Below are 14,539 nucleotides of genomic sequence, written 5' to 3'. Positions count from 1 at the left end.
GAGGAAACATAAACTGAAGTCCCGTACAAGGAGACTCAGCCACAGCGCTGTCATCAACCAGACACTTCCCGGAGCGAGTAACGGCCCCGGGGCAGCGGTCCCCGAGCTCCCGCCTGCCGGGAGAGCCCCAACGGCGGATCAAACGCTTTAGAAACAAGCGGTCACAGCACGGAGGGGCGCCGCGGTGCGGGCTCTGCCGCAGGGCGGTAACCGGGGCCGCCTCGGGGCCTTCCCGCCGCCTCGGGGCCTTCCCGCCGCCCCGGCGCTCCGGCCGCCCTCACCTGCACGTGCGGCCACCGCGCCGCCCGGAAACGACGTGCACGGGGCAAAGGGCAAGCGGAAGCAAAGAGCGCATTAGTGACCAACCGGAGGGGAAAAGGGCGGGGAAGGGCCGCCCCTTCGGCGGCGCAGCCAATCCGCGCTTCCCGCGGCGGCGCCGGGGAATGGCGCAGCCCAGTGGGCGGTGCGCTGGCGGCCGCCATTTTGTGGGAGGGCGCCGGCGAAGGGCAGAGCGGCGGCGGTCGGAGAGCGGCGGTTGCGGCGCAGGTAGCGGCGGCGCCGCGCGGGCAGGGCCGGCGCGTCCCCAGGGCGCCGGGGAGCCAGGCCCGGCCCTTGGCTGCGGCGGGAGCGCGGCGGGGCGGTGCTCAAGGGCAGCCCGCAATGGACGGGCTGCGCTCTGGGGAGACGGAGGGAGCCGCTGCGGGGGCGGCCCGAAGCCCTCGTCGCTCCTGCTGCCCCGGGCTGCTTTTGCACCGCTTGCCCAATAACAGAAGGCTATCCCAATCGTATAGACCAAGATATATGCGTTTTATGTCTATGTAATTTCAAATGTCCCCCCTGTCCATAACCCCCGCTGTGTCTCCGTTCCCGCTGCTTGTGCGACGCTTTATTTCCAGATAAAGCGCTCAGAATATGCCCACCCCTTATGTTTACTCAGCGTCTGCCGACAGCAGTTTAATATTTGACAACAGAAGCATTAAGGTCACCATAGAGTTCATAGGATTAGCAACTTACCCTGTCCCAACTTACCGTTATTGCTCGTCAGGACAAGCGACCATGGCAGGCCATGACTCGGGATCGCAACACCAGTTCACCGGATTTCAGAAGTACTTCAATTCCTACACCATCACAGGCAGGAGGAACGTACGTACTGCTTAATGTGCGTAGTGTACTGCAATCGTGCCTGGGGGGATCTAAACTAAAACTAGACTTCTGTTTTTCAGTACGTGTTAGCGACGTACGCGAGCATTGCAATGGTCGTCTTATACTTCAAGYTTAGGCCTAAGAAGAATACTCCTGCAGTGGCAGAGAAGTGAATGGTAAGTGGCTGCTGTTCCCCTAGGACCAAAAAGATTCAATGTTAGTCCAAAAAGAAAGAGTGACAAAAGACAAGTTTCTAGCAAAATATGATTAGAGTTAGAAGCAGAGGTACATGAACTTGATGGCTCAGTTGAGGCTTAAAATGGTAATACAAAGTCATTTTGCTTTGGGGTATTTTMAAAGTAGGTTCCTAGCAGGGGATATAGACATTATGGATTACGGTGATTGTTACCCTTGTGGAATAGAGAGAGAGAAGAAGCAAGAAAGGGGTAATTGAAGGGTGTCACAGCAAGGTGTGTCAGCCTTTCCTGCAACTGTTAGGTGCCTCTAGCCTGACATTCTGCAGTTAAACAGGGCTAACTTGTCACTTCATAGGGTATAGAAGTAATAATTGATGACCCAACAATAATAATTTATTAGTAGTATTAAAGAGTTCCAAGAACAGATTGATGGATTCTCTTCAAACTTTGCTTTAAACATAATAAAGGAGCAGCATAAAACTAAATTGTACACCCTGCACGCTTTATTACTGAAGGGCTTTACAGAAGAGTGCTCAGACTAATAGAGTGAATCCCTGCAAGGGTGAACTGTGCCTGATGGGTGGTTATATTTGTATTTCTTAACACAAGCATTTGACTTGTGAGGTAGAGCATGGTAAAAACATCTGTGCAGCCAAACCTGATAGAGCTCAGTAGACTTTATGTTCTGGTATAGCAACAAACAAGTGTTGCAAAACTCTGCCAAATAGTACAGTCCGCTTTCAAATACAAAATTCCTACTGAAATGACATTTTGGAGGAAAAAATGTTATCTGTTCCAACCTGCAGTAATTGTAAAACAATAACCTTAGTAGCAAGTTAAAAGATTTTTTTTGGTCTTGGGTATGGTCAAGTTTACTTGCTCTTAACTCAAATTGGGCTTAAGGGAGAGAGGTGCTTGCTTAYTAATATTGCTATGCACGACTTGCTATGGTTGATCTTTCTTCTTTTGGCAGGTTGCTGGCATGACTGAACCTCCCATCTGTGTCACTGTAACAGAAGTCGATGTCTTGTTATGGCTAGTCTAATAAAATATATACAACACCTTGTTTTATCTAAAATATGAAACTGTGCAACAGAAAAGAATCGTGACATTTAGCTTTTTCCCTTAGTAGAGTAGTTGATTCTTGTCATGACTCGCCTGACTTTTGCTGTTATGACACACCTTAAAAGGTCCTGAGCACCAGCAACCACTTAGCAGCAAAAGACCTCAACAGCGTGAATGTCCAAGCACAGAGCTTGCAGCTGGCCAAAGCATCTCCATATTCCCAAATAATTTACTGAACAACAGGTTTGCAGATTGTCCTGATTGCTCCCCTCTTTTGGGTTCCTAGCATTTTAAAAGCTTAAAGGGAAAACTGGTTCTTTCACTCACAGCAACTTGATGCACATTAACAGGATTTGTGTCCTGTAACAGGTTATCTGTGTTGAGTGACTTTTACAGAGGCTCTTTGCTTTGGATGGAAAATCTTCCCACATAGACTGATAAAATGTAGTGTATGTCCTCATTTCCYGAGGACAAAAGAATAAGTAAATGGAGGCGCTTGATTTCTTTTGCTTATCACTTAGGTAACATTGATATTAGGAAGCTGTTATTTAGTGCAGTCTCCTGAGCACTGWGAGAGTCACACAGCACTGCTTTAGTTACCTTTGCTGAGAGAGGGTGGGAAGTTAGAGGACCAAAACAGTGAACTGCAGGGTTTGGTGCTGGAGTCGAACTATTAAATAYGATATTTAGCTTTTTATGTTAGAAGTCTCTTGCAGAGATAACTGCCAGAAGGAAAATGATTCATTTCTAGCTGATATTAAAGCCTTATAATGGATGGTGTGTTAGCTGTTCAATCTGAACTATACTGTGCTGCATTGGAGTAAGGCATTTTGCACATTTCTGGTGACTGTGAAAGATAAATACTATYGAGTTGGATGACTGGAAGAGACAGTGTGGAGGGAAGCTTCTTAGCCAAGACCAAAACAAGTACCAAACAGGCAGGYTGTAGCTAATAGGAGTCAAGCTCAGTCTTCCCCTTCTGTGCAAACGTGCCCAAGTGCATATGAAAGGCATAAGAAAGTTCCACTTAAGGTTCAAAGGCCTTTATTCCTATTCAGTCCTGACCATCTAATGGGGTGAAGGGATGTGGTTCAATGCATGGAAAGATTCATTTAGGCTGGGGGCTATAAGGCTGTATAATGCAGTTAGAGGCTGCAGGATTATTAGATATGGAAAAAAAAAAAGTAGCCTACAATTGCTGTAGATGTTTAATGGAGGCTTAAATTCCTGTAACAAGACTCCGATTCCTTGACACTAAACAGCTTTCTGCGAGTGTTAAAGCATTGCAGAAAGTCACTGGCCCTTGGATTTGTTGCACCAGAGAAAGTGGAGGCAGAGAGCGGACATGGGGACAGCAGGTTCACAAACCAACTTCAGGAGACAGATGATTCTTTTACCCAGACGCGGCCACCCCTGGGTGAGCTACGTCCACCACAGCTGGATGCAGCTAACTGCTCCCTGCCCAGCACTGAAGTGAGTGTTGCCTTCCGTGTGAATAGGATGAAGTAAGACGGAGCTGCCTGGAAAGCTGCCAGCAGCAGTTGAGCCTGACTGCTGAGGCACAGGAACTACTTCCCAAGCTGAGAGTAGCAGCAGAGGGGCATAAACTGTTACAGAGCAGGGAAAAATTGAGTGCAGTTCAAAGAAACCCTCCCCTATGGGTTTGTTTGTATAGCACTATATACAATCTTACAGATAAAATAGTTGCTGTAAYAGTGTAATGCACCTCATTACTAGAAGCCATCACTGGTAGAACTAAATGTTATTAAATAGTTAAACATAAGTTCTCAGTTACCCTTTTCTAAATWATTGTTTCCTTTAGCAGAGGGCTTACACTTACCAGCGGTGCTCTTGCTTCTGTTGCAACTATCCAGGGAAGAAAACACCTTCCTGCAATACATAAGTCTATAGACACAAACTAAATGGTTTTAGTATTTATTATAATATCAAAAGTATAAAACTGTACAAAATACAAAGGCAGAACGTGGCAGGTTTTTTAAGCTGTCAAAACTGTATGGTTTAGGTAACTTGTTTGATTCACCAGAACTGTGGTAAATCCAGCTGCTCAGATTAAACACTAAGTTTTGAGATACCAGTACTAACAATTCAGCCATAACACATAAAAAAAAAAATCCCCCATTAAAATTTATTTTTAACCTTCTTTTCCTTAAAAGAGAGGATTTCAAGGGGAGCTTCCTCATGCATTTTCCACCCTTTATTTCGACATGTAACATGCCTTTACTTCAGGGATTAGAAGCAGAGAAAGGGAGGGAGGGGGAGGTAGTTCTCTGTTCACTTTACCTTAGAAATGTCCAGTCTCAGTTTTCTTATTTTCTCTGGAGAGGCAGCAGATCGTACAAGTGTCCAAACTCTTACTGGAAGCAGGAGGAATGCAAAACAGATTTCCCCCTGTACAGCTTGTAAAAGATTTGACAGAAACAGGACCTGGCCTTTGGTGCTGCTGCTTCTATTAAAAAATACAGAAGTTAAACTTCCCMATGTTTTGTTTTCCTTAGAAGTCAAATTCTGAGCTTTACTGATTTTCCAGAAACACTTACTGGGGTAACTGGGATAACATTTTGGCGGGTGGAAATTGTTGCCTCAGCAGACAAGTCGACCTTTGAAAATCTTCGAAAGCAAACTGATTCTGCACTTCGGACTGACTAATCTTTTCGCTTCAATGTTTCATTTTCTTGGCTTTTCACAACATTTACTATTTGATATATTAAAACTCATGCAGAAAAGAAGCAGGTTTTTAAATCTCTCTAGATCTTTTCTAATACACTGCAAAAGGGTTCAAGACCACTGTTTTTAAGAGAAAAATATTTCAGTTATGCCTCAAACCCTTCTYTTTATACAACGAAGTGTTCAGGTTTCACTTCCAGTTGCATATCACATAAAGCACGTAGCCTACCTCTGAAAACAAAATGACAAGATTTGCATTTCTAATATCTCAAATGAACACAGGAACTTGAAATCTTTACAGGAGTTAGTGCTTGGATACATAAAAGCTCTAACCTGTAACTTCCTCATAGTTCCCACAGCCTCTGTCTGTTGGGCCAACTTTTTCAATGCCCTGTTTGTTGCAGTGTTGCTCTCACCCCCCATACCTGTCGCCTGGCCCAGAGCTACAGTGAATTCCAYAACATTCTTCTCTGATTGTATCTGAACAGTTTTTGCCTATGTTTGAGATAAGAGTAAACATTTGCCAACCGTAAATTAAGTGCTTTAAAAAACTGTTTGAGAACACATATGGAGGCTGTTAGCTTTCCAAAAGCTTCAGCAGAGCTCAATACCATCTCTGAGAGGAGACAGCCATTTTCATGTATCTGTGTGTGTGTATATATATATATATATATATATATTTATCAAAAGCACCATGAAACAATGCTTTCCTTCAAAGCCACGACCTCTTGTCAATCTCCAGTATTTCCAAATTGTGGATGAACACAAAATGCAGAACTGAGAAGATGCTGTTTGCATTAGTTTACACAGTTTTGCTTTATCTTGCTGCAACAAACCATCGAGGACCATCTATACAAGACATTCCTCCTCGTCTCAAATCCTGAGGTCATTACTGCAATGACTTGGCAGTCAGTCTTACAGCTTCAATTTACTGTGAACTATAGGCTCCTGCAGCTAGCAGCAAGTTTCTGCGGGTGAAATGGAGGTGCACCACTGGTGTTGATTTGGTCATGTAGGTGCCCAGTAACAAATCCTGAGAGTTTTCAGGTAAATTTATATGTCCAGTGGCAGTAGTAAAATCATCAGTTTCTAAATCTTCAAACGCTTTCACAGCATCCCACAGCCGAACTGTGTTATCCATTGAACCTAAGAGGAAATTGGAGAACAAGTTTAAGGTCTTAGACTTTACAGAAAGTTTTGGGGGAGAAATTTAACAAAAAATTAGAGTCCATAGAAGGTTTGCTTGTAGCAGTGAATACTTAGACTCTCCTCCTCACTCTAATGAGCCTCTAGTGTAACTGAACGCCTATATAGTCCTCAGAATTGCCACCCTCATTCAACCTCAGACGCAAGCTGTGGATAAAGCCCAAGGGAATTCCTTCTCCAAGGATATGAATTTGGATTACATTGATCAGCACTGAGAAATAAAATTATCCTGGGATCTAAATGCTGATTTCAGGACATGTTTATGATCCCACCACAAATGTCAGTTTCTCTGTTCCATACAGGGAAGACAGCAACATATTATGGGTCCAGAGAACTGTTCTCATTATAACATTAAAAGATATATTGAAGAAACGAGCCTGTGGGCTGGATCAGACCTATACCTTATCTGTTAGCTTTCATTCCTGTGGTTGTGGTTAACTGAGGATTTTCACTGCACTTAATTACAACCATACTAAAAAGAGGGGAAAAAAAAAATCTTGACTCTGTTTCCAGTGGGCTTTACCTGATGCCAAAATCTCCCCGTCTCGACTGAATCTCAGTGCGTAGATGGTGTCAGTGTGCCCTTTCAATTCTCCCACCATCAAGCCGTGCCCGATGTCCCACAGCAGAACTCTTCCATCCGTTGCTCCAGTAGCCAGAAATCGTCCATTGGGAGAAAATGCCAGTGAATGAATTGGTCCCTGAAACACACATTTGGGCAGAATTAGTTAACGAGGTCCACTCACCTTCAGTCAAGCTGTATTTGTGCTGCTCTTCAGCATCTCACTTTCATGCTGCGAGTCATTTGCCTTTACCTTATGCCCAGTGAATATTCTCACACAGTTTCCATTCAAAACATCCCAGAGCCTCACAGTCCTGTCCGCCGAGCCCGTAGCAATATAGTTAGAGTTGGGATGAAATCGGGTACACGTCACATCAGCCAGATGGCCAGCAAATATCCGTAAAGGCTGGTAGTGATCTGTTGCCCATAGACTTGAAAGAAAAAATTAATACAGAAAACCTTAATGAATTTAGAGATCTGTTGCACATTGAGGAATAGAGAAAGTAACAAAGTGGTGGTTTCTTACTGGACATTTTACTAAATTAGCAATGACTGCTTTGGAAAAGGATGCATTTCAGAAGCTGAAAAAGAATATACTGTCATGGTCATTAAGCCATGGGAAGGTAATACTTATGATTAGACGGACACATAAGAGTGCACTATCTCATTTGTTTTCATTTAGTTTGTTGAAATGCAAACTACATCAAAATATATATATTAATTCATGTGAAATAATATTCATTCCTAACAAGAAACAGGGCTAGAAAGTATCAGCTAATCACGTTCAAGATGCATCCACCACAAAGTTAAAAGTAAAAAAGTCATCCAGATTCTTACCGAGCCACTCGGTCATGTCCCCCTGACACAAAGTAATATCCATAAGGAGAAAACTGTGTATCCCATACTGGATAGTTGTGTCCTTTATATCCCACCAAACATGTAAATGTTTGGAGACTCCATAATCTAACAGTGCCATCCTCAGAACAGGACAAGAGATAGTTCCTATCACAAGAGAAAGTAAAGTATGTTATAGATSGAACTTACACATAGACTTTTGGTCTACGTATATCTATATATCTACAGAAATACTATGAACTCTATGAYAAAGAGAAACTGTCCACTGACCAGCAGTTGTTCTGCTTGCCACATATAAATGAACACTTCTAGTGAGGTAAGGTTCAAGAGGAATCATATTTGTGATTTTGTTTATATTTGTATGTCCTTATATTTAAAAAATAAAAAACCCCAAAAAGTTAGTAAAAAAATTAAAAATGCACAGTTTTGGATGTTGATGAAACTATTTCTGATGACATTGCAATACTGGGGCAAAGGCGTAGGAGTGGGGAAGGAAAGCAGCATCAGGAATTCCAGTTATATGGAAAGAACGGCCACTACACTGTTACACTATTACTTGAAACAAGAACACGCTAAACAAACCGCTGAGATTCTATGMGGAGTTTACTTCCCAGATGTGCTTCTTCTGTGATTGTTTCCTGTGCAGCCACAGGCATGTGAGCAATACTTTAGCTGTCTAAATGTATATTCTGCTGTCCCGACTCCCATAATTACCTCATGTTTTTTAAATCTCTACTTCAAAGATATCATGCTATACATTTTGAAAATAAAGGTTTATAGGACATAAAAGAAACTTGAATAAGTGTAGAGAGAAGTTGTGTTCAGTCCATTCTTATGTTTTGCATTATCACAAGTCARATTAACACTGCAGTAGTTTCCCTCTTGGTTAAAACCCAGATTAAACTGCAATTTGACATTAAGATGGTCTATTTTGCCACTTAAGTCCCAAATCTCAAGACGACTGTTGGGCATCCTTGACTTCTCACTGATTTCAGTGACAGGTGACAAGGGCCAACACCCTGGGCTTACTGAGCACTTACACTCTCACCTAGCAGTTCCTTTTGACCTGCATGCACAAGAATCACTTTAACCTTCTGGAAAAAGATGAATCAACATGTTCATAGCAGTAGCATACGACTTGGAACAAGCTATCTAGGGAACTCATAAACTTATTTTTACCTATCAGGACTGAAGCTGGTGCCATAGACAGGTCCACTGTGACCATATAAAATCTTCAACTCACTTGCTGTTTTCTCATCCATGATCCTCTCCAAGACATCGTCTGATTCTTTGTCGATGAGACTGAGGTCTGTAACATTTCAAAGTTCAGGCATGACAACAGTCAGAAGTTCAATAAAGACAAATGGCATAAGAACAAAACAGTATTCTTTTTAAAAGGCAAGTATGAAGTGAACAAGATACAGCACCAGGGAACTGGTAATTCTGAAATTCAAAATGGCATTTAGAAGTGTTTTTAGCACTACATGAAGTAAAAACAATGCCTTACATAAGCCCTTTTTTCTAAGCTCTTGGTGAAGAGTAGAGACTAAATTAATCCTGGTACGTTATTTTCCACATGCATACAATCCAATCTCTAAACAAACAGATTTCTTGATAGAGATGCCAATTTTTCATGTCTTTTCTCAGAAAGTTAATATGTCATCCACCTGCTGTTCAGGCACGTTTTAACAGTGACACACTATGCACAACTTAGAATAACTTTTAGTCTGTACGCTACTGTTTGCTGTTTGAGTACCACAATCACATGCCAGTTATAAATAAAGAGTAAGAAGTGTTCRTTTGATGTTTAGCTTCAAACATAACACACTGTTTCATAAGAGCAGAAATAAAGAAACCTGGTTTTCATGAATCTGTGCATGTGGTGAAATACTTGACATTTTCTTCCATCCTCTACCCCCTCTATCTAGCACTGAAAAACCTTTTTTTAAAAAAAATCAAAACCTACAGTATGCAATTATGCATTTGAGCACATGTCGCTTCTTCCAAAATTAATGAAGCAACAACATCCTACCACTGAAGACATTTCTCCTGATGCAGACACCTTTCTCTACTCGCATAGAGAAGAGCTTCCTTTAATATTGTCCTCTTAATGTGCTCTTAAGATGAGCATGCATCATTTCATTACCTGCTGCTGTTTTCACACTACGTAGCTTCTTCGGAGTCACCGACCACACTCTGACAGTAGAATCAGCAAAGCCTCCTACAATCATGCTAGAGTCATCTGTAATATCCACTGCAGTTAGACCCTACATGCAAAAGAGCCATTTATGTTGTTTGTATCTCTTACAATTATTAGAATACTAGAAAATCCTAAATACTAGTAAGAAAACTAGACTGATATGCAAAATAAATAAATCTAAAAAAGGCTGGACAAAAGTATACATGCCATTTAAATGAACACACGTGCATCCTTATGCCATACAGAAAAAAAAAAACCACACAAGGAACAGAACCTGGTTAATAACAATTTGACAGTAATGTTTTCCAGTATTCAAGGGTAAATTACCTACTGCATTCAAGTGTATTCTACAAAATACACTTAGAACCCTACAGGAAAAGTGAAAAAAAAAATACAGTAAAACCAGAACAAAACTACAGAAATTAAAACTTTATGAAAGACTTTAAATATTATTTGAAAGAGTTGGGATGGTCATTCCAAATACACTCCCACACTCTAGTAAGCCTTGCTAATTCTACCATAAAGAGGGGGAAGAAAAGGGGAGGAGAAACTAGTGATATAAATAGCACAAAATTTCTAAAAAGGGTGGGTAAATATCAGGTTTTGCTATCYTGAGTATTAGGGGCCAGAGTCTGGCTTCTCCTGGCACAGGAAGCAGAGGAGCTGTTACCTACAATTTGCTGTTGATGAYGGAGAACAACCAGGCTGTGGGAAATGACTGTTTCTCCTAGACAACTTCCTCCCAGCAGCTTTTTCCTGGAGTGGTAAGAAAAGCTGCCAGCTTTGCTTTCCAATATTTAACTCTACAACGAGGTACTAGGGCCATGGATGTTTTGTCTCTAATTAGCACTCTGCTAATTTAAGTCACTGCCAGGCTTGCTTATGCCCTGAGCCAGTTTTACTCCATGTACTACGCTGTCCCAGTATTTAAGTTACAAACTTATAACCTAATTATTCACCAAGAAAATCTTAGAGCAGAATCACTATATAATGGTCAAGCTAGTTATCTCAGTCTACAAACGTAAAAGAATGATCCACATCAGAATTTCCTTCTGTTATATTGAGTAGCATTTCCCACTTTGATTCCCTCTTCCATATTACCCAAGGCCTTCTTTTACTAACCTGATAAGCATTAAGGAACGTGTAGAAACAGATGGAGGGCAGGCAGTCRGGGCCAAGACGCACACGTCTTGCGGCCTCCTTCACATTCATTATTTTATCTAATTTGTCAGAGTCTTTCAGTTCGGGTAGAGGAATTCTACAAGCAGTGCACATTTCATAAATTAAAAGCACTTTCCATTTTGTCAGTTTAAGTACAGACACCTCAATAGCTCAATATTCAAACACAAAACAAGAATTGAAGAGTTGAAAGAATATGTAAAACATTAACTGATGGAAAAGTAAATGGACAGCCAATAGTTCCTTGAGAAAATTCATTTCCAGAGAAGTTTTCCTTGAGAAGTTTCCAGACAAGCAATGAAGAATACAACAATCAAGGCTAGAAATGCTAGAAGGTAACTGATGTAAATTTTAACAGCTTACGGYTACAGCTGGAACAGCCAAAGAGCCAAACAAATAAATACTATATATAAATAAAATACATATAATACTAAATATAGCCATATTACAGATTTGGTATAACTGAACTAGATTTAGTAAGCCCGCTCCATGATTAGTTTCTTTGTTACCTGTTTTGGGGAGGAGCATTAGGGTCTTGCTTTTTGCTTTTAGATCCTGCACTCTCTTTTTTAGGTTTTTTCTTCTTTGGTTTTCCCTCTTCRTTTTCCCCTTCTTCATCTTCATCATCCAAAGGCACATCAAACTCTGGTTCTTTAAGTAAACCAAAGAAAACCTGCAATACCATATAACAGACATGAGTCAAAGCAATATTTGCTGTCCTACARAAAAGCTTTTTTTGAAATGGAAACTCTTCAACATAATAATGCAAGATTGTAAAATAAAAGAGCTCCTAATTATTATGACAACATCCAACCAATGAAGACATTTCTTCTTATACACACATTTTTATTCACACAGAGCAGACGTACTGTATACATTACTGGCTACCCTGTAGCAACCTGATGATGTATATGGTTTGTTAGTTAAAGCAGCAGAAACATCTGAAAAATTGCAATTTCTCCCACCATCTCTTATCACATTCTTAAAGCAGGATTCCTGCAGCTCCTACAGCTTACATATTGAGCATAAGCTGAACCATGTCTCGATGGGGTTTAATGGGTTCTTCAGAGACCAGCTAGTGGTACCTCTCTCTACTCCTGTCAGCACCTAATTGCTTCCTTCTCTTCATTCACGCTGTCCATTACAATCTCCAGTAGCAAGTGGCAGTCTATAGCAAAGCAAAAAATGTCTCCCTGACGCTCCAAAATTGCTCAATAATAAGAGTGCAACAACCACTGCGTCCTACCTTTGCTTTATTGGCCTCTCGCTTTGCCTCCCCAGCCAGGCTTCCAACCATAGCATCTATCTGCTGCTTACTGCGAGGCATTCCGTCGAAGATATCAATGTAGAGATGCTCCTGAACTATGTTCCAGATCTGATTGTTCTGCTTCTCCTGAAGATGTCTCTTCAGGAGCTGGTAAGAGTCACGGGAAATGCGCAGCACAAACTTGCTTGTTCGGAAATCCAGCATGGTCTCGTTACCTTTCATATGTTCTTTTTTGGTTAAGCTTGATAATACGCGCAGGTCATCCTGGTAATAACACTCCTGATCCCCATGAAATCTATTGTAACAATTTAAGATAGAATAAAGTGTTTATTATGAAAACATCACCTCCTAAATGAATGCATTACATTAAATATTTAAAAGAGTTTTTGGAAGCTACTAAGAAAATGCTGCTGAAAATGCTGCTGATTTTGTATAAACAAAAAGCACCCAACAGCAGCTAAAAAACAAGAATAGGAAAACAAGTGTTACCACCTGCAATGAACATTTACACTAACGTGCTTATTTACAGAAACCCTAATTTGCAGTATCATAGACTACAAGGCATATTGGGTTTTTTGGGGGGCTGTTTGTATTTAAAGTTGAATCTTTCCATGAAAATGCATATTCTACAATGAACATAGAGCTTCCTACTCTCTATTTGTAATTTCTAAAAGTCAACATGAGTTGAGAAAATAAGTTTTCCATTTTACTCGAATCRTAAGAATGAAAAAGAATTTAAGAACCGTTACAGAAATTCATGCTACTGCTAGTTCAGCCAAATTGCYTTGCAATTAGAGAAGGAAAATAACACATTCATTGATATACAGACCTAGTCTACTACCGTTTATAGATTTAATCTAAGAAAGTAACAAAAAAAACCTACCTAATAAATAAATAACTTACCTTTCAAAGAAAGACTTTGCTTCACTCTCGTGTTGATTGTAAACCAGTTCCAAATACATGTGCACAAAGAGGGGATAGAACAGCTGGGAGAGCTCAGCTCGATGACAGTCCAGGGAGCACTCGATGAAGTGTTTTAATCCACTGTAGTATTCCTCGTACAGCGTGGGGTCCCCCTGCTGATTGTAGGCAGACAACACTGCGCTCACATCGGGCTGGTCTTCCACAACAACACCTCCAGCTGCAAAGGGGTCATCAAACAGCAAGAACTCGTGAGGCAGACAGACAGAACAAGCAAACACGCAGTGGCTCACGCACCCGCTGCAAAGGGGAGGTGGTCACAGCAAAACTGAAGCCCCAGGTTGTGCTGGTTCAACACAGCCTGAGCATCAAGGGCRGCAGGGCGGTAGCACAGGAACTACAGCCCACCAGCCAATTCTTGTGCTCTCAGCTATTTTCTGTACTTTCCTGCCAGTAGTTTCCCATGGGTTAGTTAATGTAGGGCCTAATTCTGCTAAGATTTTACATGGAAAGGTAGAAACACTAAGAGCACCAGAAAAAAAAAAAGTTCTCTTTCCTGCTCAGGCTAGAAACAGRTAAGACACAGGATCTTTCTGAGCCTGTAGAACACATCCACTATAATTATTTTACTTCTACCAAAGAAACTAGCTTGAAGTGAACAGTTCACTGAGAACACAACACAACCACTACAGGGCAGTGATGTTTGGCCCCTGCTGAAAGCTGTTGGGACTCTGTTCTACACAGCTCAGTACATGCTTTCATCGCTTCATCTTTTACTTAAAAATAATCATGAGGTGATACTGGGAATGAGCTAGCTTTATAGGAAAAGAATACATTTACTGACTCTCTGATGCATCAGCTCCAAAGTTTTCACAATCCTTTCAAAATTCTGTGAAGCTGCTCCATGCAAACCATCRCTTAAAAGCAATGGTTTAGTGGCAAACTACCCCAGGAACACGTTGAGCAGCTGATGGGGACCAGAAACAGAGGGAGCCTCCTTCACAAGTATCCCATRGGCTCCATCCTCCAGACACATCCAGGGCTCCGGGCACCCGTTCGCATCCCGGCGGCCACATCTGGCACCCGGGGAAGCCCAGGGAGACCCCGGGCCCCGGCTGGAGGGGGTGCAAGGCCGGGGGGTGGCGGCGGGAGCCCCCTCCGCCCCGACAGCGCGGCCACCACCGCCCTCCCCGGCCCCGCTCGGCCCCAGCGCCGCGGACGGGGCCTCGTCCAGCCGGGGGCTCCCCGCCGAGGGCGGC

At 42.1% G+C, this 14,539-nt stretch overlaps 2 protein-coding genes across 3 annotated transcripts; one reads left to right on the top strand and one right to left on the bottom strand.

The window, feature by feature from the left end:
- The first annotated feature begins 504 nt into the window (after window positions 1-504).
- On the top strand, window positions 505-3,097 carry ATP5MD (ATP synthase membrane subunit DAPIT). Of its 2 annotated transcripts, XM_026050785.1 has the most exons (4): window positions 509-546; window positions 1,046-1,143; window positions 1,224-1,319; window positions 2,314-3,097. In XM_026050785.1, exons 2-3 carry the CDS (start codon window positions 1,057-1,059, stop codon window positions 1,314-1,316), a joined length of 180 nt encoding a protein of 59 aa, XP_025906570.1. In that variant the 5' UTR covers window positions 509-546; window positions 1,046-1,056; the 3' UTR covers window positions 1,317-1,319; window positions 2,314-3,097. The 2 variants fall into 2 exon arrangements, with proteins under 2 accessions (XP_025906571.1, XP_025906570.1); XM_026050786.1 differs by lacking the exon at window positions 2,314-3,097 and having other exon boundaries at window positions 505-546; window positions 1,224-1,320.
- Window positions 3,098-4,409: 1,312 nt separating this feature from the next.
- On the bottom strand, window positions 4,410-13,585 carry TAF5 (TATA-box binding protein associated factor 5; the record flags this gene model as incomplete). The annotated part of the gene is made up of 10 exons (XM_026050682.1): window positions 4,410-6,236; window positions 6,820-6,997; window positions 7,112-7,289; window positions 7,696-7,860; window positions 8,893-9,022; window positions 9,860-9,980; window positions 11,036-11,171; window positions 11,602-11,765; window positions 12,339-12,654; window positions 13,263-13,585. Coding segments are annotated over 10 exons (1,929 nt in total), but the record flags the coding sequence as incomplete, so codon positions are not given.
- Between the last annotated feature and the right edge of the window lie 954 nt (window positions 13,586-14,539).

Source organism: Nothoprocta perdicaria, unplaced genomic scaffold (genome assembly GCF_003342845.1).
Source record: "Nothoprocta perdicaria isolate Ctin4 unplaced genomic scaffold, notPer1 scaffold_7, whole genome shotgun sequence".
Classification (NCBI taxonomy): Eukaryota; Metazoa; Chordata; class Aves; order Tinamiformes; family Tinamidae; genus Nothoprocta; species Nothoprocta perdicaria.
This window is presented reverse-complemented; position numbering and strand designations above follow the sequence as displayed.